The sequence below is a fragment of the Sprattus sprattus genome, assembly GCF_963457725.1.
Source record: "Sprattus sprattus genome assembly, chromosome: 15".
NCBI lineage: Eukaryota > Metazoa > Chordata > Actinopteri > Clupeiformes > Clupeidae > Sprattus > Sprattus sprattus.
This window is the reverse complement of record NC_137913.1, coordinates 6574864-6599003: the sequence shown is the minus strand read 5'-3', so window position 1 is coordinate 6599003 and position 24140 is coordinate 6574864. Positions and strand designations below refer to the sequence as shown.

The window sequence follows — 24140 nt, the reverse complement described above, 5'->3', positions numbered from 1 at the left end:
AAAGTTAAAATCTGAATAAAATGAGTAGTAATTAAATCCCTTATCCCCAAGAATTATTGTATTAGTTTAATGCTGTGTCTGGTCGTGCATTTAGGACCTGCATAAACTGAACTAAGTGTGACACGCACACTGTGGTTAAATGTGCGCAGACATGAAAGGGTGTTTGGTTGGTTGCTTCTCAGCCTGCCATCAGCCGCAAGGGTGGCAAGAATAGAGCAGGAAGTCTGCTAAGGCTTATTGCCACTAACTTACTTCTCATTACTCATTGCTCACAGCTCACAGTGGTCACATCGTTCCAGCAGCAGTCATCTCCACAATGCAGCAGCAGCTCAACATCTCCAACATCAGCTCCATTGCGGAGGCCTCGCTTGAGATGAGGGTGACCAGTGCCATGCTGGGCCTCTGCTTTGCCCTCGGGGTGCCAGGGAACCTGGTGGTGCTGGTTGTCCTCGGACGCAGACTGGCGGGAGGAAGCTTCACGCTGTGGCTGATGCTGAACCTCGCCGTGTCAGACCTGCTCACTCTGCTCACTCTGCCTGTGTGGATCACCGCTCTGCTTCACGGCTGGACTTTTGGCTTGGTGCCCTGCAAACTTCTCTCATACCTGGTTTACTGGAGCCTCTACACCAGTGTGCTGTGTGTTACTCTTCTTAGCGTGCAGCGCTACATCCAGGTGCTCTATCCACAGCGCTGGGCTGAGCTCAAGTCTGCCTGGCGCAGATCTCTGCTGGGACTCGTGTGGGCTCTTGGAGCCATTCTGTCATCTCATGCTCTGGTTCAACGAGAAGTGAGTTCGAAGAGGGATGGGTTTCTCCACTGCCTGGAAAACTACAGGTGGTTTGGGGAGCAGGTGTTCACGCTCCTGATGGAGAGCCTGCTGCTGTTCGTCCTGCCGTTCTCCATCCTGGCTTCCCTGTACGCCGCTCTGCACCGAAAGGTCAAGAAGACCACTCGTTCAGGTCACAGAAGAATGAAGAAGTTGGTGATCAGCATCATTGTGGTTTTCTTCATCTTCTCCATTCCAGTACACCTCAACAATATGCTTACCATCGTGGCAGTTTCGTGGGGATCAAATGACCTCCTGCACTTCTCAAAGGTCACTGGGGGTATCACGGGGGCACTAACCTTCATCAACAGCTGTGTGAACCCATTCCTGTATGCCTTCTCCCATCGGGCATTACGTAAGTCCAAAGCCAAGACTCTGAATCCTGCACTCAGTCCAAACAGCACATCTGTGCTAGAGGGAACCGGATCCTCCACTCTGTAGATGTGGTTCCCCTAAGGTTCAGCAGGTCTGATCTGATCTGATCTGATAGGGTATCAGAACTCACCAACATTTTCTTCCACATAATAATCTCCAGATGTAAATCGTGTTGGGAGGATAATTTAGTAGAGATTAATTGATTGATGCTGTAACCTCTAAACGTTAAGTAGAAAGCTGAGTTTTAGCTTCTCTCAGACCAAATTAATTCCTACTAAATGTATTCCATCAATAACTTCTTTAATCATTCATTAACATGTGAGAGTATACGTATGTCATCACTGATTATGGCTTTTGCTATGAAAATTTAGCAATTTTATATTTCAGCTGTAAATATAAAAAACATACTTTTCCACTGGCAAGATAACTCCAGGCTTTACTACAGAAATGTATATAATCTTTTAGAATGTTCTGTATAGTTTCTGTTCCAGTGACTTCTGCCCTGATGTTATAATAGGATTAGCAATAAAGAAGATGTCTAGTCATGAGAACATGAATCATGATTTTTTTTCATAGTGTTCTCCAGCTTGTGTAAAAGAGATAAGGCAAATTCTTGTCCTGTTTCATGTTGTTTCAAATTACAATTAAAAAGGCTTCAGCAAAAATGTGGATTTTAAATGATATAAATACCGTTTCACACATGCCACCCACTGACCTATTTTCACTTCCTACTATGTGGTTGTGGTATGATGTGTCCCAAGGGCGTAGGTTTGGTCTCAGCATTGGTAGGGACACTGCCCGGTGACACCACTCCATTTGACCTCTGATATAAGTTACATAAAGGACACATTACCAACCCCTAAGCCTATCCTTACTGTAACCCAGCGCACATCTTGTAATGACTTGAACTTACAATCAAATTGCAGTATACTTGGCCATTAACTACATATTAGGCCCAGATACTTGACATAAGCAGGGCCTGAGTGTTTTCCAAACAAAGCGTGTGAATATGAATGAGTTTGAATGAGAACATTCATCAGAGCAAAGCCAATCCAAGCCCATGTGTAGTTCTCTAGCCTAACCTTTAGCCTATATACTTATAAATACAGATACTTTTATCCAGTGATGTGCAAAATAATATATTGAGAAAACCCCAATAATCGTAATAATAGTAGGCTTTCAGGTTTTTTTTTTTATTGTAAGGGGGTGGTGGTTCACAACTCAACCTAACCCTTTATTAAAATATATTAACATTTGTGTACTAACTCAGGCAAAACCACAAGCGCCTTTGATAAGCAGTGTTTGTACTGCCAGCAGCCTCACACTCTTGCTGCATGCAGTAAAATCAAAGCTCAGCCACACAAAGAACGAGTGGACTTCTTGAAGTCAAAGGGATTGTGTTTCGGATGCTTAATGCCTGGCCATCTCAGCAAATTCTGCAACAGAAGAATTGAATGTAAAGAATCTAAGTTGAAGCATCCGGACATTATGCACATAATCAAAGAAGGATATGCTGCGCCTGAAAAGAAAGAAGATGCTCATGGAAGCCAAGTATCATGTGCTCAAGAGTCTTGTAGCCTCACATGGGGCCGGAGAAGCTGAATGTGTGCTGTCAATAGTACCTGTAAAAATTAAATCAAAGAAGAGTAACAAGTGTGTAGAAACGTATGCCTTCGGGAAGCACAGCAACCTTCTGTAAGGAGGATCTGCAAAGAAAACTGAGTGGTAAAAGAAAACCGACACGAATACTTCTCAGCACCATGGGGCAAGACAAACCTGAAGAACCGAAGCTCATGAACAGTTTAGCTATCTCAGACCTTGAAGTGTGCGGATGGGAAGACACCTGCTTCATTGACCTGCCAAAGGTGTTCACACAGAAACATACCCGTTCAAACTGGAAATACACCTAAGCAGTCAGACATACCTCAGTGAAGTCAGTTTGCCAGAGATAGAAGCTGACATAGGCCTACTTATTGGAGCCAATGGTTCGAGAGCAATGGAGCCATGGCACATCATCAAGAGTCAAGATGGAGGGCCGTATGCTGTCAAGACCGCCATTGGCTTGGTGGTGAACGGACCCATAAGAAAAGAACTAAAAGACGAAGAGAGTGAGTCACCTCATCTTTCAGTGAATAGGATCTCCGTGATGGATACAGAGAAGCATCAAGTCGAACAGTACAACACTGATTTTCCAGAGCGGGAGTACGACGACAAAGAAGAAATGTCCCAAGAAGACAAAGCATTTTTGCAGTATGTGCAGAAGACAACAACATTCAAGAGTGGGCATTACTGTGTTGGATTGCCACTCAGGAACGAGAATGTAAAAATGCCCAACAACCGGTGCGTTGCTGAACAGCGCATAACCTGTGTGCGAAGAAAGCTGCAGAACAATCCAGAGTTCTTTGAGGACTACAAGAGCTTCATGCGCATGATCATTGAAAAGGGCTATGCCATTCAAGTTCCACCACACCAGCTGAACCGTGTCGACAACAGGGTGTTCTACATACCACACCACAGTGTTTATCACCCGAAGAAGAAGAAGCTCCGGGTGGTTTTTGATTGCACCGCCTCCTTCCAGGATCGATCTTTGAACAGTGAGTTGCTTCAACGGCCCGACATGACCAACACATTGGTTGGTGTCCTCTTAAGATTTCGTGGGGAACCTGTGGCGTTAATGGCAGACATTGATGTTTTATCAGGTTTAAGTGTCAGAACATGACACAGACCTTCTCCGTGTCCTGTGGTGGCCCAATGGCAACTTGACTGAACCTTTGGAGGAATTCCGGATGGCAGTGCACCTCTTCGGAGCCAACTCTTCACCAAGTGTTGCCTCATATGCACTAAGAAGAACTGCTGAAGATCACAGAGATGTTGCATCCCCAGAAGCAGTTCAGACAGTCCTCCGTAACTTCTATGCGGATGACTGCTTGAAGAGCCTAGCAACAGAAAATGATGCAGTGACCTTAGCTAAAGATCGGATGACTTTGTGTGCCAGTGGGGGCTTTGCTTTGACGAAGTCGATGAGTAACAGCAGGAAGGTGTTGCTGTCAATCCCAGAGGCTCACAGAGCTAGTAAAGGGAAAGACCTGGATCTGAGACACAACGCTTTGCCAGTTGAAAGGACCCTCGGCGTCCAGTGAGACACTGAATCAGATCATTTCACGTACTGAATGAAGCTGGAAAACAAACCGATGACCAGAAGAGGCATCTTATCAGTCGTCAATTCCATCTATGACCCCCTTGGCTGTCTGGCCCCAGTCATCTTGCCAGCTAAACTACTGTTGAAAGAACTCAAGAACAACATGGGTGGGATGAAGACGTTGGTGAGAGGCATGCTGAACATTGGAGAAAGTGGATTGAAGATGTTACTCACCTCTCCAACTTTCGCGTGAACAGGTGTTTGAAGCCTTTGGATTTAGGATGCACTGTTGCAGCGCAGTTGCACCATTTTTCAGATGCCTCAGAGTACGCATATGGCACTGTGTCTTATCTGTTATTGGAGAATACAGAAGGCAAGAAACATTGTGCATTCCTTATGGGAAAATCAAGAGTAGCCCCACTCAAGTTGATCACTATCCCAAGACTTGAGCTGACTGCAGCGGTTGTGGCAGTGAAGGTAGACAAGATGCTACAGCAAGAACTTAAGATCCCACTGCAACAATCCATATTCTGGAGAGATAGCACTACAGTGCTCAGATATATTGACAGCGAAACAGCCCGTTTCAAGACATTCGTCGCTAACAGAATGATCCACACAGGCAGAGTGAGCGGAACCTCATCATTTACTATTTTGGATTTTGTGTTATTTCACAGAATGCTAATTGATGATAATTTATTTACCTTAGCGTCTTTGAGAACTGTGAAAAGCGCTATATAAATGTTATTTATTATTGTTATTATTCTTATTCTTATTATTATCTGGGTCATTTCAACCTTCAATCTTAGTGGCCTTTGAAGGTCTGACATGGCAAGGTTCAGCATTAGCCACAGCGTGAAGCTTCCTCCCGCCAGTCTGCGTCTGAGGACAACCAGCACCACCAGGTTCCCTGGCACCCCGAGGGCAAAGCAGAGGCCCAGCATGGCACTGGAGCTGATGCTGGAGATGTTGAGCTGCTGCTGCATGGTAGAGATGTCTGGTGTTGGTACGAGGTGATCACTGCGAGCTGAGAACACTGAGTAATTAGAAGGAAACTAGTTGCAATAAGCCTTAGCCGACTTCCTGCCCTACGCATCACCACTTGCAGCTAATGGCTGATAAGCAACCCATCAAAACCAGACACTCTTTCATGTCTGCACACATTTAACCACAGTGCGCGTGTCACACTTAGTTAGGTTGATGCAGGTCCCAAATGCACGACCAGACACAACATTAAACCAATACAATGATTCTTGGGGATGGGGGATTCAGTTATTACTCATTTTATTCAGAATTTAACTTTAAAATATGGTTTATATAATAGTGACGTACTGTTAACTCAGATGCCTGCCTCGACTAGCCATGGCAGCTGGATCAACTTACCTTACTATTACCTTATTAACTCACTATGAATGGCACTGCATCCACATGCAAGCATATACCTATAGCATGCTGTATAGCACTGCAGGCAACATCCCAAAAACTCGGAGTAGCAAGGAAATATGCTGCTGGCCATGTTGAACAATCATAAGATGTCTTTCTCTGACATGTCTTCAGCATTGTGATACGTACCACAGCCACATCCTGTGAAAATAGGTCAGTTGGTGGCATATGTAAAACAGTATTTATATCATTTATAATCCACATTTTGCTGAAGCCTTTTTAATTGTAATTAGAAACAACATGAAACAAGACAAGAATTTGCCTTTTATATTTAACACAAGCTAGAGAACACTTTGCAAATTCATGATTCATGTTCTCATGACTAGACACCTGCTTTATATTGCTGATCCTATAATAACATCAGGGCAAAAGTCACTGAAACAGAAACTATACAGGACATTCCAAACAATAAAACCCTTATCAGTCATACTATAGACAACATACATCACCATACATATGTACAAAAGGAGGAAAAAAGCATTTCAGTGGATTTCAAGAAGAAGATGGCTGTGCCATTTGTCATGATAATAATAATTATAATAAAAATACATATGTATTGTAGGCCATTCTGTTTAGATATCTTATATCTTATCATCCATTACTTAATGCTATATTTGCGTGATGTATCCATTACTTTGCAAACATTTTTAGAGTTGAGTTCACAATGTTACTTCACTTGGTTCTTTTCAACCCTTCTGTGGTAAGGTCTGGAGTTATGGAGTGGAGTTACAGTTGAAAAGTATCTATTTTCATGTGTACAGCTGAAATATAAAGTAGCAAAATGTTCATAGCAAAAGCCATAATCGGTGATTCCATATAATCTCACATGCTTATGAATGATTAAAGAAATTATTGATGGAATACATTAAGTAGGAATTAATTTAGTCTGAGAGAAACTAAAACTTTCTACTGAAAACATGATAAGCAGAAAAGTTCACATATATAGCACTCAATCTTTTTAATATTTATTCCAGTTCACGACATCTCTACTAAATTATACTCCCAATTGACTCCTGGAAAAGATTCAAATGAACATGAGTTTTTTGTGAAAGAAAATGTTGGTGAGTTCTGAGACCAGATCTGATCAGATCAGGGTGTGGGCTGTCAAAGACAACATCACCTGTTGGACCTTAGGGGAACCACATCTACAGAGTGGAGGATCCGGTTCCCTCTAGCACAGATGTGCTGTTTGGACTGAGTGCAGGATTTAGAGTCTTGGCTTTGGACTTACGCAATGCTCGATGGGAGAAAGCGTACAGGAATGGGTTCACACAGCTGTTGATGAAGGTTAATGCCCCGGCGATATTCCCAGTGGCCTTTGAGAAGTGCAGGAGGTCATGTGATCCCCAAGAAACTGCCACGATGGTTAGCATATTGTTGAGGTGTACTGGAATGGAGAAGATGAAGAAAACCACAATGATGCTGATCACCAACTTCTTCATTCTTCTGTGACCTGAACGAGTGGTCTTCTTGACCTTTCGGTGCAGGGAGGCGTACAGGGAAGCCAGGATGGAGAACGGCAGGACGAACAGCAGCAGGCTCTCCATCAGGAGTGTAAACACCTGCTCCCCAACCCACCTGTAGTTTGCCAGGCAGTGGAGAAACCCATCCCTCTTCAAACTCACTCCTCTTTGAACCAGAGCATGAGATGACAGAATGGCTCCAAGAGCCCACACGAGTCCCAGCAGAGATCTGCGCCAGACAGACTTGAGCTCAGCCCAGCGCTGTGGATAGAGCACCTGGATGTAGCGCTGCACGCTAAGAAGAGTAACACACAGCACACTGGTGGAGAGGCTCCAGGTGACCAGGTAGGAGAGAAGTTTGCAGGCCACCGAGCCTAACGTCCAGCCGTGAAGCAGAGCGGTGATCCACACAGGCAGAGTGAGCAGAGTGAGCAGGTCTGCCACGGCGAGGTTCAGCATCAGCCACAGCGTGAAGCTTCCTCCCACCAGTCTGCGTCTGAGGACAACCAGCACCACCAGGTTCCCTGGCACCCCGAGGGCAAAGCAGAGGCCTAGCATGGCACTGGTCACCTGCATCTCAAGCGAAGCCTCTGCAATGGAGCTGATGTTGGAGATGTTGAACTGCTGCTGCTGCATGGTGGAGATGACTGCTGCTGGTACGATGTGACCACTGCGAGCTGAGAGCAATGAGTAATGAGAAGGAAACTAGTGGCAATAAGCCTTAGCCGACTTCCTGCCCTACGCATCACCACTTGCAGCTAATGGCTGATAAGCAACCCATCAAAACCAGACACTCTTTCATATCTGCACACATTTAACCACAGTGCGCGTGTCACACTTAGTTAGGTTGATGCAGGTCCCAAATGCACGACCAGACACAACATTAAACCAATACAATGATTCTTGGGGATGGGGGATTCAGTTATTACTCATTTTATTCAGAATCACTTTAAAATATGGTTTATATAATAGTGACTTAGTGTTAAATCAGATGCCTGCCTCAACTAGCTCCGTCAGCTGGATCAACTAACCTTACTATTACCTTATTACTGTAACTCACTATGAATGGAACTGCATCCACATGCAAGCATATACCTATAGCATGATGTACTGTATAGCACTGCAGGCAACATCCCCAAAAATCGAAGTAGCAAAGAAATATGCTGCTGGCCACGTTTAACAATCATAAGATGTCTTTCTCTGACATGTCTTCAGCATTGTGATACATACCACAGCCACATCCTGTGGAAATAGGCCAGTGGGTGGCATGTGTGAAACAGTATTTATATAATTTATAATCCACATTTTGCTGAAGCCTTTTTAATTGTAATTAGAAACAACATGAAACAGGACAAGAATGTGCCTTTTATATTTAACACAAGCTAAAGAACACTATGCAAAAATCATGATTCATGTTCTCATGACTAGACACCTCCTTTATATTGCTGATCCTATAATAACATCAGGGCAAAAGTCACTGAAACAGAAACTATACAGGACATTCCAAACAATAAAACCCTTATCAGTCATACTATAGACAACATACATCATCATACATATGTACAAAACATGCTCTGGTTCAACAAGAAGTGAGATTGAATAAGGATGGGTTTCCCCGCTGCCTGGAACACTACAGGTGGTTTGGGGAGCAGGTGTTCACGCTCCTGATGGGGAGCCTGCTGCTGTTCGTCCTGCCGTTCTCCATCCTGGCTTCCCTGTATGCCGCTCTGCACCGAAAGGTCACAGAAGAATGAAGAAGTTGGTGGTCAGCATCATTGTGGTTTTCTTCATCTTCTTCATTCCAGTACACCTCAACAATATGCTTACCATCGTGGCAGTTTCTTGGGGATCCAATAACCTCCTGCAGTTCTCAGAGGTTATTGGGGATATCACCGTGGCACTAACAATCATCAACAGCTGTGTGAACCCATTCCTTTATGCTTTCTCCCATCGGGCATTGCGTCAGTCCAAAGCCAATACTCTGAAGCCTGCACTCAGTCCAAACAGCACATCTGTGCTAGAGGGAACCGGATCCTCCACTCTGTAGATGTGGTTCCCCTAAGGTTCAGCAGGTGATGTTGTCTTAGACAGCCCACAGTCTGATCTGATCTGGTCTGGTCAAAGAACTCACCAACAATTTCTTTCACAAAAAATTGTCTAGATGTAAGTCGTTTTCATTTGAATCTTTTACAGGAGCCAATTGGAAGTATAATTTAGTAAAGATTAATGGGCACATTGATGCTGTGAACAGGAATAAATATTAAAAAGACTGAGTGCTATATACAGTATGTTAACCTTTCTGTTTATCACATTTTGAGTAGAAAGCTAAGTTTTAGCTTCTCTCAGACTAAATTAATTCCTACTAAATGTATTCCATCAATAATTTCTTAAATCATTCATAACCATGTCAGATGTAATCACCGATTATGGCTTTTGCTATGAACATTTTGCTATTTTATATTTCAGCTGTAAACATAAAAATGATACTTTTCCACTGGCAAGATAACTCCAGACTTTACTACAGAAATGTATATCATCTTTTAGAATGTTCTGTATAGTTTCTGTGTCAGTGATTTCTGCCCTGATGTTATAATAGGATTAGCAATAAAGAAGGTGTCTAGTCATGAGAACATGAATCATGATTTTTGATAGTGTTCTCTAGCTTGTGTTAAACAGAAAATGCAAATTCTTGTCCTGTTTCATGTTGTTTCTAATTACAATTAAAAAGGCTTCAGCAAGATTATGGATTTGAAATGATATAAATACTGTTTCACACATGCCAACCACTGACCTATTTTCAAATCCATGTGGTTGTGGTAAGAGGTGTCACAATACTGAATACGTTTCAGAGACAGACATTTAATGATTGTTTCCGGTGGCCAGCAGCATATTTCTTCGCTACTTCGATATTTGTTGATATTGCTTCAGTGTCGACACAGTTCCATTCATCCATCATTTATTTTACACATAGGCCAAACAAACAGTGACTGTTATTAGAACTAACCTGGCCAGACAAAGAAAGGTCTGAGTAGCCAGCTGCTATTGCCTGTGTGCTTGCTCAAGAGGGACTCAGGCCTTGGCTTCAATGTTAACTGTTGCTGAGGAAGTATAAATAAACACGTAAGATTGGATACAATCTCCAACCTTATCAGCAGCCATCAATGTACTCTCCACATGGAGTCAGTGGTGTTGGTAAGTAATGTGTGAAACAAGATAAACTCACAGAACTTCTCTGATGCACTGCAGTGAGTGACACTGTCTGAGTACGTATGTGTTGTTGAACGTCCTGGAGAGAGTGAGAAGTTTATTAGAAATGTTGGCTAAATAGGGGTAGACTTGGTTTTAACTAATGCGATCTATAGCCAAGGGGATATGAGACAGGACTACAATGAATGCATACAACACAAGTTCAGTTCAGTGTGCCATCAACAGAAACCTTAGCAGTGTGCCTTACTCAAACAGACAACAAAATATGGGGTCCCAAAAAAGTGGTCTTGTGCCCCATGTTAGGGGTAAGTTGATCCAGCTGACAGGGCAAGCTGAGGAAGGAATCTGAGTAAACAGTAACTCACTATTGTGTTACCATATTTTAAAGTTTAATTTGGATAAAAATGAGTAATAATTAAATCCCCCATCCCCAAGAATCATTGTATTGGTTAAATGCTGTGTCCAGTCGTGCATTTAGGACCTGCATCAACTTAACTAACTGTGACATGCACACTGTGGTTAAATGTGTGCAGACACAGTAGTGTTTGGTTTTGATAGGTTGCTTATCAGACATCAGCTGCAAGTGGTGATGCGTAGGACAGGAAGTCTGCTTAGGGCTTATTAGCACTAGTTTCCTTCTCATTACTCAATGCTCTCAGCTCGCAGTGGTCACATCGTACCAGCAGCAGTCATCTCCACCATGCAGCAGCAGCAGCTCAACATCTCCAACATCAGCTCCATTGCAGAGGCTTCGCTTGAGATGCGTATGGCCAGTGCCATACTGGGCCTCTGCTTTGTCCTTGGGGTGCCAGGGAACCTGGTGGTGCTGGTTGTCCTCGGACGCAGACTGGCGGGAGGAAGCTTCACGCTGTGGCTAATGCTGAACCTCGCCGTGTCAGACCTGCTCACTCTGCTCACTCTGCCTGTGTGGATCACCGCTCTGCTTCACGGCTGGACTTTTGGCTTGGTGCCCTGCAAACTTCTCTCCTACCTGAACACCTGGAGCCTTTACACCAGTGTGCTGTTTGTTACTCTTCTTAGCGTGCAGCGCTACATCCAGGTGCTCTATCCACAGCGTTGGGCTGAGCTCAAGTCTGTGTGGCGCAGATCTCTGCTGGGACTCGTGTGGGCTCTTGGAGCCATTATGTCATCTCATGCTCTGGTTCAAAGAGAAGTGAGTTCGAAGAGGGATGGGTTTCTCCACTGCCTGGAACACTACAGGTGGTTTGGGGAGCAGGTGTTCACGCTCCTGATGGAGATCCTTCTGCTGTTCGTCCTGCCGTTCTCCATCATGGCTTCCCTGTACGCTACTCTGCACCGAAAGGTCAAGAAGGCCACTCGTTCAAGTCACAGAAGAATGAAGAAGTTGGTGGTCAGCATCATTGTGGTTTTCTTCATCTTCTTCATTCCAGTACACCTCAACAATATGTTTACCATCGTGGCAGTTTCTTGGGGATCCAATAACCTCCTGCAGTTCTCAGAGGTCATTGGGGATATCACCGTGGCACTAACAATCATCAACAGCTGTGTGAACCCATTCCTGTATGCTTTCTCCCATCGGGCATTGCGTTAGTCCAAAGCCACGACTCTGAAGCCTGCACTCAGTCCAAACAGCACATCTGTGCTAGAGGGAACTGGATCCTCCACTCTGTAGATGTGGTTCCCCTAAGGTTCAGCAGGTGATGTTGTCTTAGACAGCCCACCGTCTGATCTGATCTGGTCTGGTCAAAGAACTCACCAACAATTTCTTCCACAAACAATTGTCTAGATGTAAGTCGTTTTCATTTGAATCTTTTACAAGAGCCAATTGGAAGTATAATTTAGTAAAGATTAATGGGCACATTGATGCTGTGAACAGGAATAAATATTAAAAAGACTGAGTGCTATGTATGTAAACTCTTCTGTTTATCACATTTTTAGTAGAAAGTTTTAGCTTCTCTCAGACTAAATTAATTCCTACTAAATGTATTCCATCAATAATTTCTTTAATCCTTCATAACCATGTGAGATGTAATCACCGATTATGGCTTTTGCTATGAACATTTTGTGATTTTATATTTCAGCTGTAAACATAAAAATGATACTTTTCCACTGGCAAGATAACTCCAGACTTTACTACAGAAATGTATATCATCTTTTAGAATGTTCTGTATAGTTTCAGTTTCAGTGATTTCTGCCCTGATGTTATAATAGGGTTAGCAAGATAAAGGAGGTGTCTAGTCATGAGAACATGAATCATGATTTTTTTTCTTAGTGTTCTCTAGCTTGTGTAAAATAGATATGGCAAATTCTTGTCCTGTTTCATGTTGTTTCTAATTACAATTAAAAAGGCTTCAGCAAGATTATGAATTTTAAATGAAATAAATACTGTTTCACACATGCCACCCATTGACCTATTTTCAAATCCAACTATGTGGTTGTGGTAAGAGGTGTCACAATACTGAATACGTTTCAGAGAAAGACATTTAATGATTGTTTCCGGTGGCCAGCAGCATATTTCTTTGCTACTTCGATATTTGTTGATATTGCTTCAGTGTCGACACAGTTCCATTCATCCATCATTTATTTTACACATCAGCCAAACAAACAGTGACTGTTATTAGAACTAACCTGCCCAGGCAAAGACAGGTCTGAGTAGCCAGCTGCTAATGCCTGTGTGCTTGCTCAAGAGGGACTCAGGCCTTGGCTTCAATGTTAACTGTTGCTGAGGAAGTATAAATAAACACGTAAGATTGGATACAATCTCCAACCTTATCAGCAGCCATCAATGTACTCTCCACATGGAGTCAGTGGTGTTGGTAAGTAATGTGTGAAACAAGATAAACTCACAGAACTTCTCTGATGCACTGCAGTGAGTGACACTGTCTGAGTACGTATGTGTTGTTGAACGTCCTGGAGAGAGTGAGAAGTTTATTAGAAATGTTGGCTACATAGGGGTAGACTTGCTTTTAACTTATGCGACCTATAGCCAAGGGGATATGAGACAGGACTACAATGAATGCATACAACACAAGTTCAGTTCAGTGTGCCATCAACAGAAACCTTAGCAGTGTGCCTTACTCAAACAGACAACAAAATATGGGGTCCCAAAAAAGTGCTCTTGTGCCCCATGTTAGGGGTAAGTTGATCCAGCTGACTGAGCTAGTCGAGGCAGGCATTTAAGTAAACAGTTACTATTGTGTTAACCATATTTTAAAGTTTAATTCTGAATAAAATTAGCAATTATTAAATCCCCCGTCCCCAAGAATCATTGTATTGGTTTAATGCTGGGTCTTGCATTTGTGACCTGCATCAACTTACACACTGTGGTTAAATGTGTGAAGACATGAAAGGGTGTTTTGTTTTGATAGGTTTCCTCTCAGTCATCAGCTGCAAGGGTGGCATGCATAGAGCAGGAAGTCTGCTTAGGCTTATTGCCAGTAGTTTCCGTCTCATTACTCATTGTTCTCAGCTCGCAGTGGTCACATCGTACCAGCAGCAGTCAACTCCCCCATGCAGCAGCAGCAGCAGCTCAACATCTCCAACATCAGCTCCATTGCGGAGGCCTCGCTTGAGATGCAGGTGACCAGTGCCATGCTGGGCCTCTGCTTTGCCCTCGGGGTGCCAGGGAACCTGGTGGTGCTGGTTGTCCTCGGACGCAGACTGGCGGGAGGAAGCTTCACGCTGTGGCTGATGCTGAACCTCGCCGTGTCAGACCTGCTCACTCTGCTCACTCTGCCTGTGTGGATCACCACTCTGCTTCACGGCTGGACGTTAGGCTCGGTGCCCTGCAAACTTCTCTCGTACCTGGTCTACTGGAGCCTCTACACCAGTGTGCTGTGTGTTACTCTTCTTAGTGTGCAGCGCTACATCCAGGTGCTCTATCCACAGCGCTGGGCTGAGCTCAAGTCTGCCTGGCGCAGATCTCTGCTGGGACTCGTGTGGACTCTTGGAGCCGTTCTGTCATCTCATGCTTTAGTTCAAAGAGAAGTGAGTTTGAAGAGGAATGGGTTTCTAGGCTGCCTGGAACACTACAGGTGGTTTGGGGAGCAGGTGTTCACGCTCGTGATGGAGAGCCTGCTGCTGTTCGTCCTGCCGTTCTCCATCCTGGCTTCCCTGTATGCCGCTCTGCACCGAAAGGTTAAGAAGACCACTCGTTCAGGTCACAGAAGAATGAAGAAGTTGGTGGTCAGCATCATTGTGGTTTTCTTCATCTTCTCCATTCCAGTACACCTCAACAATATGCTAACCATCGTGGCAGTTTCTTGGGGATCACATGACCTCCTGCACTTCTCAAAGGTCACTGGGTGTATCGCCGGGGCAACGACCTTCATCAACAGCTGTGTGAACCCATTCCTTTATGCTTTCTCCCACCGGGCATTGCGTCAGTCCAAAGCCAATACTCTGAATTCTGATTCAGTCCAAACTGCGCATCTGTGCAAGAGGGAACCGGATCCTCCCTCTGGTAGATGTTGTCTCCCTAAGGTCCAGCAGGTGATGTTGTCTGATCTGATCTGATCTGGTCTCAGAACTCTTTTCCACATAACAATCTTCCACATGTACAATTTTCTTACACATAACAATCTCCAGATGTAAGTCATGTTCATTCAAACCTTTTACAAGAGCCAAATGGGAGAATAATTTATTAGAGATGAATGGGCACATTGATGCTGCAAACTGGAATAAATATTAAAAAGACTGAGTGCTATACATGTCAACTTTTCTGCTTATCATACTTTGAGTAGAAGGCTGACCTTTAGCTTTTCTCAGACTATATTCATTCCTACTAAATACATTCCATCAGTAATGTCTTTAATCATTTATAAGAATATGAGATTATATGTAATCACTGATTATGGTTTTTGCTGTGAACATTTCGCTTTATTGTATTTCAGCTGTAAACATGAAAATAGATACTTTTGCACTGTAACTTCCACTCCATAACTCCAGACAAGGGTTGAAAAGAACCATTTAAAGTAACATTGTGAACTCACTTGTAAAATTGTTTGCAAAGTAATGGATACATCCCGTAAATAAAGCTTGAAGTATTGGATGATAAGATATAAGATATCTAAACAGAATGGCCTACAATACTTAAGTAAAATGTATTTTTATAATTATTATAATAATATAGTGTCTATGACAAATGGCACAACCATCTTCTTCTTGGAATCCACTGAATTGCTTTTTTCCTCTCTATTGTACATATTTATGGTGAGGTATGTTGTATAGTATGACTGATTATGGTATTATCGTTTAGAATGTCCTGTATAGTTTCTGTTTCAGTGACTTTTGCCCTGATGTTATAATAGGATTAGCAATAAAGAAGGTGTCTAGTCATGAGAACATGAATCATGATTTTTCATACTGTTCTCTAGCTTGTGTTAAACATAAAAGGCCAATTCTTGTCTTGTTTCATGTTGTTTCTAATTACAATTAAAAAGGCTTCAGCAAAAATGTAGATTTTGTATGATATAAATGCTGTTTCACATATGCCACCCACTGATTTCACATATAGTATATGCCAACCACTATTTTCACCTGTGGTTGTGGTATGATGAGTCACAATACTGAATACGGTTCAGAGAAAGACAATTTATGATTGTTTCCCATGGCCAGCAGCCATAGGTATTATATGTCTTTGAAAGGCAAAACTGTTTTTTAAAAAAAGCACATTTGGTGAAAAAATGTGCTTACCACTTAATCCACATTGTTCTTTCTTCCACAGCAAGACGAAAATAGATTATGCACACTAAATCATTCACACGACAAAATATTAAACATTTCTACATTTTCCCACCAACTTACACAACAAACACCACCAACAAAATGACACAAACCCAACCACAGGCAGTAAGCAGGCCTTTAAAAGAGTGTTGAGTTGTGAAACTGGTTCAATTCAAAAGTGACATTTCAACACCACCACAAAAAAAATCCCCCTTGTTTTGCTACTGCCCTCACTGACACCAAGCGATGCCTGCTTGGCTTGCATTGCATGACTTGGCCTGCCCTGCAAGGATACATTGCATAATGATGGGCTTTGTGTTTTCTGGTCGAACATACAGTATGAGCATCCTCTATTACCACTGTGAAGCACTGGGTTCATTCCTCATAGCTGGAGGGCCAACCAACTCCATCCACCGGCAGTGTGATAATGTCAGTGTGGACAAGAGACTTATGCATGTACTGTGTGTGTGTATGTGTGTGTTTGTCCTTGTGGTGTGTGGGTGTGAGAAAGAGAGAGTAAGGAGAGCGTGGGCAGGACGTAGCAGGATATATGTGTAATCAGATACATGTGACACCACTACTTTCCATCTTTCTTATATGCAAAACTTGAGCAGATAAAGCGGGCAGGCCCTGTCTAGAGGGGGATGGGAAGGGGACATGTCATAATAGGGAAATATCACCGCTTGCATCGCTGGTGAAAAATTCATCCAATCTTGCCATTTTAACAACAGTGCACTTTCACTTTATTACAGTCTGACAAAGCATCTGCTGTTGGCAGGATTCAGTTTTCAGCCTGGTTCATACTGTATGTGTGTGTGCGTTCTTGAATGTTAAATAAAGAACTTTGTGAAATGAATCTATAAATCATGTTCTCAAATGATTGACTTTTATGTGTCAGAACTGGCTAAGATTTGATGGCATGGCTCGACCCGGGCCTGTATTTTCAGGCTCAGTAAAATGTGTAATGCATTGAGAGCCTTCTTGCACATGTGCAGAACAGACTCACACACACACATGCCAACAGCAAGCTCGAGAACAAGCAAACACACACACACACACACAAAGAATTACACGCCTCAGAGGATAAGACCATAAGTTTCCCAAGGAGAACTAAAAACAGGCTCTACTCTAGGACCATTAATATTGATATAGCAGTCTAGATCCTGCTTGCTTTATGATTACCATACATGCTTGGCTTATTAGATCAGTAGAAGGGAAGACGACATTTCCATGAAATTTACTGCTATTCTAACCTTCTCCAAGGGCACGCAGCGATGGCCATAGAGACCCAGGGAACCCGCCTATGGCAGATTATTATGACCAGCAGAATACTTTAAAAAATGACCTATTAGGAAAGTACTCTAGAGATGGACACGACAGTCCAAAGCCATTTAAATCATGGCTTGTTTGGGTCGACTGGTTTTTAATGAATGTCGTAGAAACAGTGGCGCTGAAATCTGAGGGGAGAGAAACAGAGATGGGAAGCACAGAAGGAAGAGAAGTGGAGGATGTGAAGAGGAGGGGCTGATAGATGGAGATGTGAAGAGAGAGAGAGAGATAGGGGGGGGGGGTGATATTGAGAGGGGGATGAGAAGGAGAGGTGGAGACACGTGTGCACTGTGATATTAAATACAGAGCCAGGTCATTAGGAGTGGGCTTCAGGTAACATCTTCAGGGCTTCAGGTTAGCACTCTGAGATTCTGCTGGAATGAAGAGTGCACTACAAATAAAATTAATAATTATTATTATTATTATTATTATTAACATGCAGGCTATCTGATGACACCGACGGGAACTATTTTATTACATTACTGTTGCGTCTTTCACGCACGCTTTGAACAAGCTCAATCGACGCATTCCGTAAATTCTCTCCTTTTCTGCATTTACCCATCCATCACTGAACTCAAGGAAGAAGAAGAAAAAACAGCTCAAGATAATGGCGTAGGTTTTTCTTGTTTTTCTGAAAGCATGCTGAACTCTCTGCCCTCTGCCCTTTGCCCTCTGCCCTCTGCCCTCTGCCCTCTGCCCTCTGCCCTCTGCCCTCTGCCCTCTGCATCTGCTTCACTACATCAGCTCTATGACCAGAACTGACTGGGTCTAGCCACTGAACATGAATACATTCATGAAAATAAAACAACACAACTATAAATGAATTGGAAATTAAAAATGAATAGACCTATTAATTTGCTTGACACAAGGCCCCTTTTGCTGCTGAAAGTCTGTATAGTGTTTTTGGATGGGAAATGCACAGAGCAAGCAAGGCATTTATGACTTTGGATGAGTAATGTAGAGAATGAAAACATTCTGTTCTCTCTCACTCGGCCTACAGTCATTTAGTCTGACGCTTGTCTACGCGTCTCCTTTTTAACTGGGGCAGCATCCAGAGTAGACACATCCACAGACTCACACAGGATCACACACACACACACAAACACACACACACCCATCCCCCCATACACACACACACACACACACACAGACGCCAGTACACGTGGAAAAACAAGCCCACATCTATTGAACTATAAAATTGACAGGTGAATCAGTCAACGATCTGATTAAAGAGCATGGAGCCACCCAGCCTCCATCTCAGGAGAATTCAAACCAGATTACTGTGACCCGAATACTTCCCTGAGACATATGAGACACAAGACTGAGGGAGAGAGAGAGAGAGAGAATGAGAAAGAGAGAGAGAGAACGATGAAGAGAGAGAGAGAGAGAATGAGAAAGAGAGAGAGAGAACGATAAAGAGAGAGAGAATGAGAAAGAAAGAGAGAAAGAGTAAGAGAGAAAGTGAGAGTGAGATAGAGAGAGGGATAGAATGAGAAAGAGAGATAGAGACAGAATGAGAGAGAGAGAGTGTGTGTGTGTGTGTGTGTGTGTTGTTATCAGTATTATCACTAATGTTGCTGTTATCTGCTGTTAATATTGTTGTATTGAGTGCTTTGGCAACAATGTATCGCGCATTCATGCCAATAAAGCCATTTGAAATTGAAATTGAAAATTGAGAGACAATGAAAAAGAGAGAGAGAGAGAGACGCAGTGAGAGAGAGATAGAGAGAGAGGGTGGGTGGGGGGAAACATAGGCAGAGGATGCTGATGCTGATTGGTTAGAGCTAGCTTGTGATTCCCCAGACCCACAAACGGCTTTTTTTCCTTCTGGTCTGATGTACTGTAAGTGGACCACGACTGGACAGCACCATGTCGATGGCAGTAGACACACAAACACAACCAACACACACACACACACACATAGACACATACACATACCACAAACATATGTGCATGCAAACACTTGAACACTTGAACACTTGAACACGCAACACACACACACACACACACACACACACACACACACACACACAGTTATAGCTGTGACTGTGGCCTGAGGGCAGAAAATCTCCAATATGCCAAAAAATACAAAACATGCCTGGGCATTAACTGAGAAAATAAATAAACAACTTAAAATAGCAGCACTAACAATGCCCCTGTCCAGTTTGGGTTTTCTCCATGTCTCCAGTGTTGAGGATGACTCATTTCACACCCTCTAGCCGCCATGCACAGGGTCAGGTAAACAACACAAACAAGTAAGCAACACTTGTGGGGAATAGTTGGCTGTGCTGATGCACACTGCTTCTGCGTGATGGGCAGACAGAGTGATTCAGTTTGGTAGGTGAGACATGCGGCTCCTGCACAGTGGGAGAGACTAGGGGAGAGACGTGTAGGAGAGACATGCTGCTTCTGCACAGTGTGGGAGACTGGGGGAGAGACGTGTAGGAGAGACATGCTGCTTCTGCACAGTGTGAGAGGGGAGAGACTGGAGGAGAGACATGCTGCTCCTGCACAGTGGGAGAGACTGGGGGAGAGACTGGGGGAGAGACATGCTGCTTCTGCACAGTGTGAGAGGGGAGAGACTAGGGGAGAGACATGCTGCTTCTGCACAGTGGGAGAGACTGGGGGAGAGACCAGAGGAGAGACTGGGGAGAGACTGGAGGAGAAACTGGTAGGTGAGACATGCTGCTCCTGCACAGGGGGAGAGACTGGTAGAGAGACTGGGGGAGAGACTGTTGTCCTGGTCTGGAGGAAGGAGAACGTGGGTGAACATTCCTTCTTGTAAATGCTGCAGTTTTGAACTGAGAACAAGTGACACTTGAGGCTGTGCGCTTGATTAATCCTAATCTAAAATGGCCACCAGGTTAACCATCATTATTGACATGTCATACACTCTCATCTCATCTTCTCTGCACCACCTCCTCATAGTGGCAACCCTGTTACCAGAGGAGGTGTGACATGAAGAGGAGGGGTTACATAAAGAGGAGGTGTCACATAAAGATGTCATCACTGCCACCGAGAGCAGAGAAGAGGGGGTGCGCAGTTCAATGAACAGGCCAGAGGAGGTGAAGTGCATGGCCTGAGCCTCACCTTTAAAACACAATGAGAAGAAGGGAGAATAGAGGGATGAAGAAAGAGAGAGAGAGAGAGTGTGTTGCTTGGAGTGAATGGAGGAGAGTGAATTTATTCCTCTGCCTTCCTCTCAAGTGATCAAATTTACAATGCTGGCAGAGGCGAAACGGTTGTGCACAATAATAAGTCCATAAATATAACGGGGAGGTGCAGGGATGACATGGCAGGCAAACGGATATCAGGAACGTGTAGCTGTGGAGGAAATGGAACAGCACTTACTTAAGGAACCAGGCAGATATGGTATCTCTTGCATTCATCTACAGACCAATGTGATTTACCGCCGCAGGCTACATGGTTTGCCTTCCACATAGTAGTGCTGGGAATATCTCAAATGGGGGTCATGAAAAAAAGGTCACAGCAGAGGGTCATGGACATTAGGAGAGGAGTATGAGAGAGAGAGAGCGGGAGAGAGATAGAGAGATGGAGAGAGAGGGGGGGGGGGGGAGAGAGATTAACCTCTCGATTGTTCAATAATGGGTTAGGAGATGATCCTATTATTAGGGAGTATAACCCTTGCTGTGTGCTTTATTAAACATCAGCAATACAACTCTACAGACCGGGGTAGAAGGAGAGAGAGAGAGTAGGGGGGGCTAGGGAGAGTTTGACCTCTTGACTTAACTAATGGGATATGAGATTATCCTATTATTGCTGTGTGCTTTATTAAACATCAGCAACAGAATGTCTCACCTCTCTGGAGGGGAGATGGCGGGGGTCAGGTACCCCGTGTAAAGTGCATGGGAGTTGGGTGGTCCGCTTTGAAACATGGCTCCTTGTATCTCACTACCTGGAACAGAGCATGTGTGTGTTGGTATGTCTCTGCATCCGGACAAGAGGCAGGGAGAGAGAGAGAGTGAGAGGGTGAAAGAGAGAGAGAGAGAGAAAGTGGGGGAGAGGGATCTGTGTGTGTGTGTGTGTGTGTGTGTGTGTGTGTGTGTGTGTGTGTGTGTGTGCGTGTGTGTGTGTGTGTGTGTGTGTGTGTGTGTGTTGTGGTGCTGCTCGTGTGGATCTTCACGTGCTCCCTGTGCTGTTTTTAGCTGCCGCGGGGCCACTCGGTGACGCACATCAAGCGAAGGCACATTTGCACCCTGTCTCCCTCCTGCCAAAACAAACCCTTGATCAAAATAGCTCCGGCGGCTATTCTTACCTGCCATCTCCCCAAGGCTCTAATTCTGCATCGATATGTCGGTCCCATCCCCCCCCCCCCCCCCCCCCCCCCCACCCTACACACACACACACACACACACACACACACGCTTCAGTGGATGAACATGGCGAGGGTTCGGAGAGGTCAAACTGAGCTCCCCCTGAAACAGCATGCCTCAGTCCACTTAGGTCCAAAGCTGCTGTTTGTTCATCTTATTGAACCCATTTGATGCGGCTGTCTTTAGCCGTTTCCCCTGCTGGTCCTGCTCTGCTGGTGTGTGTGTGTGTGTGTTTGTGTGTGTGTGTGTGTGTGTGTATGTGTGTGTGTGCGTGCGTGTGTGTGTGTGTGTGTGTGTGTGTCTGTGTGGTATTGCCAATAAGGTCTGGACTCAGAGCTCAAAGGTTAACATCCATTACTGAGAGCCATTGTTTGGGGATTGGATGGAAAATGCGTGCAGTGGTAAAAACCAGTCATATCTGTCGGCTATATTGTGCTATTTCTGGGAAAGAAAAGCGTGTATGTCAACAAAGATAATCAAGTGCTTGACTTGTAGTTCACACACTGCTATTGCGAGGTCAACTTCAAGAGGTCATGGACACAGAAGCAGAAAGACAACAGGCAACGAGGGACGACTAAAGTTTTGTCCCCAAGCCACCGCACTGTTCAGCATAACCCTACCCATAGTCCCTTGATGCCAAATCAGCACAGATGACCGCTAACATTTCCCTAAATGTCACAGGCGGTTACCTCATTCAGGCCGTGCACACTAAAGTGCACTTATGCAAAGAGAGAATGCGTAGAGAGAACAGTCATTCTTGCCATTAGAGAAAGTTTGGGATGAGAACATTTGTCAAAACAGATGAGCGTTCTGCGGAGAACTAACGCTAATGCTTCTGGGTCATGCGGAACTTGGTCAAAGCCTCGTACAGACTGACAAAGTCTTTGATGTCACTCATTCAATATTTACTGCAAGAGAGAGATTAAATCATCAAATATGAACAAAGAACATCCAACCTTCGCATTGTCTTTAGTTCGGAACACAGACGGTCCTTTATAAATATTTTATACTAAAGCGAATGTAATGTTGACTATGAGGAGCTGACTGGTCTAATAAACTCCCATCTTTTTGTGTCTCTCCACTGCAGCACTCCAGAGTTTAGGGGGTGACAGTGGTACAGGAGGTAGAGAAGTCTTTAAATAATCAGAAGGTTGCTAGTTTGGTTCCCTGTCGAAGTGTCCTTGAGCAAGACACTGGACCCCTAATTGCTCCTGATGTGCAGTGTGCCATCAGTCTAAATGTGTATAAATGTGGGAAAGACGCTTTGGATAAAAGTGTCTGCTAAATGAGTGAATTTAAATGTAGAGGCAATCAACCAGGCTTTGCACAAATATTATCTGCCACATGAACTCTTAATGCCAGCAATCTGTCAATCACCCCTCTGCTGCCATGTATCTCTGCCCTGATCCCAATATGATTAATTTGTCGTCAAATGCTGCTGATGATGTACATCATTAGACACTACACATCATGTCTGAAGCTCAAATCACTGAATAGAATAGGTCTGAAGCTCCTATTGCTGTTATTTAATGATCAGTCTTGGGAATGGGCCATTATCTTTGTAAAAAGAGCACTATGTTCAAGTGATGGCAAGAGAGGAAAATCAAATGACCTAGTGAACATGAACGCGAGTTGTTTACAAAGAAAGTTGCTCGTCTTTTCTTGTAGCTCACTTTCTATCTCATTTTCTCGTGGTTCATATCTAATAGCGGTTGGGTCGTGGCTGTCTTGGCTAGCCACTGAATTACTTTCTATACTGATAGGAAGGTCGCTGCATGAACTCACTCTGGGGGAAGCGTGGGACTGTCATTAAAGAAAACTCAATTTGGTTGCTCATTTTCACCGGGATGCGGCGCGCCACCGTCACGTCTGCCTCTCCGCAGCGGAGCCGGTCCCCGCGGTACGGTTCCGCCCAGCTGCTTCTCTCTCACCGCCTGTCAGCTGCCCATCCTTCCTCCTTGCTGTCGCTGTCGCCATCGCCGACCAGAGCTTTAATTACCATCACCGCTCCCGTGTGGGGAACTGGGCCCGGTTCCAGGTGTCTCTTAATTAACCGCCCTGGGTCCTTCGCAGTTCCAGCCAGCCAAAGCAACCCTGTGGCCTCTCCAGACCGGACTGAGGGAACAGACACACCGGCACGACCCTGATGCTAAAACAGCCCGTATGAGCCCCACTCGGATAGTCTTTTTGTGTTAAGGAAAGTTCCTAACTGAGTGAAATGAGTCGGAAGTATCTAATTGGCAGCCATGATAAGAGCTGGTTGAATTCTTTAAATGCTTAGAAAAGGAGCTTCAATGCTTGCTTTCGTATCTCCTTTAGCT

General features: G+C 44.2%; 4 protein-coding genes across 4 annotated transcripts; 3 read left to right on the top strand and 1 right to left on the bottom strand.

Moving 5' to 3' along the window:
* Window positions 1–316: 316 nt before the first annotated feature.
* LOC308376228 (C5a anaphylatoxin chemotactic receptor 1-like) lies at window positions 317–1267 on the top strand (the record flags this gene model as incomplete). Its single annotated transcript, XM_080852524.1, has 1 exon — window positions 317–1267. One exon carries the CDS (start codon window positions 317–319, stop codon window positions 1265–1267), a length of 951 nt encoding a protein of 316 aa, XP_080708650.1.
* A 5658-nt stretch (window positions 1268–6925) lies between these two features.
* LOC308376227 (leukotriene B4 receptor 1-like) lies at window positions 6926–7879 on the bottom strand (the record flags this gene model as incomplete). The annotated part of the gene is made up of 1 exon (XM_080852523.1): window positions 6926–7879. The coding sequence occupies one exon, from the start codon at window positions 7877–7879 to the stop codon at window positions 6926–6928; it is 954 nt and encodes a 317-aa protein (XP_080708649.1).
* Window positions 7880–11099: 3220 nt separating this feature from the next.
* On the top strand, window positions 11100–12023 carry LOC308376226 (leukotriene B4 receptor 1-like; the record flags this gene model as incomplete). Its single annotated transcript, XM_080852522.1, has 1 exon — window positions 11100–12023. One exon carries the CDS (start codon window positions 11100–11102, stop codon window positions 12021–12023), a length of 924 nt encoding a protein of 307 aa, XP_080708648.1.
* Window positions 12024–13942: 1919 nt separating this feature from the next.
* On the top strand, window positions 13943–14947 carry LOC308376225 (C5a anaphylatoxin chemotactic receptor 1-like; the record flags this gene model as incomplete). Its single annotated transcript, XM_080852521.1, has 1 exon — window positions 13943–14947. The coding sequence occupies one exon, from the start codon at window positions 13943–13945 to the stop codon at window positions 14945–14947; it is 1005 nt and encodes a 334-aa protein (XP_080708647.1).
* Between the last annotated feature and the right edge of the window lie 9193 nt (window positions 14948–24140).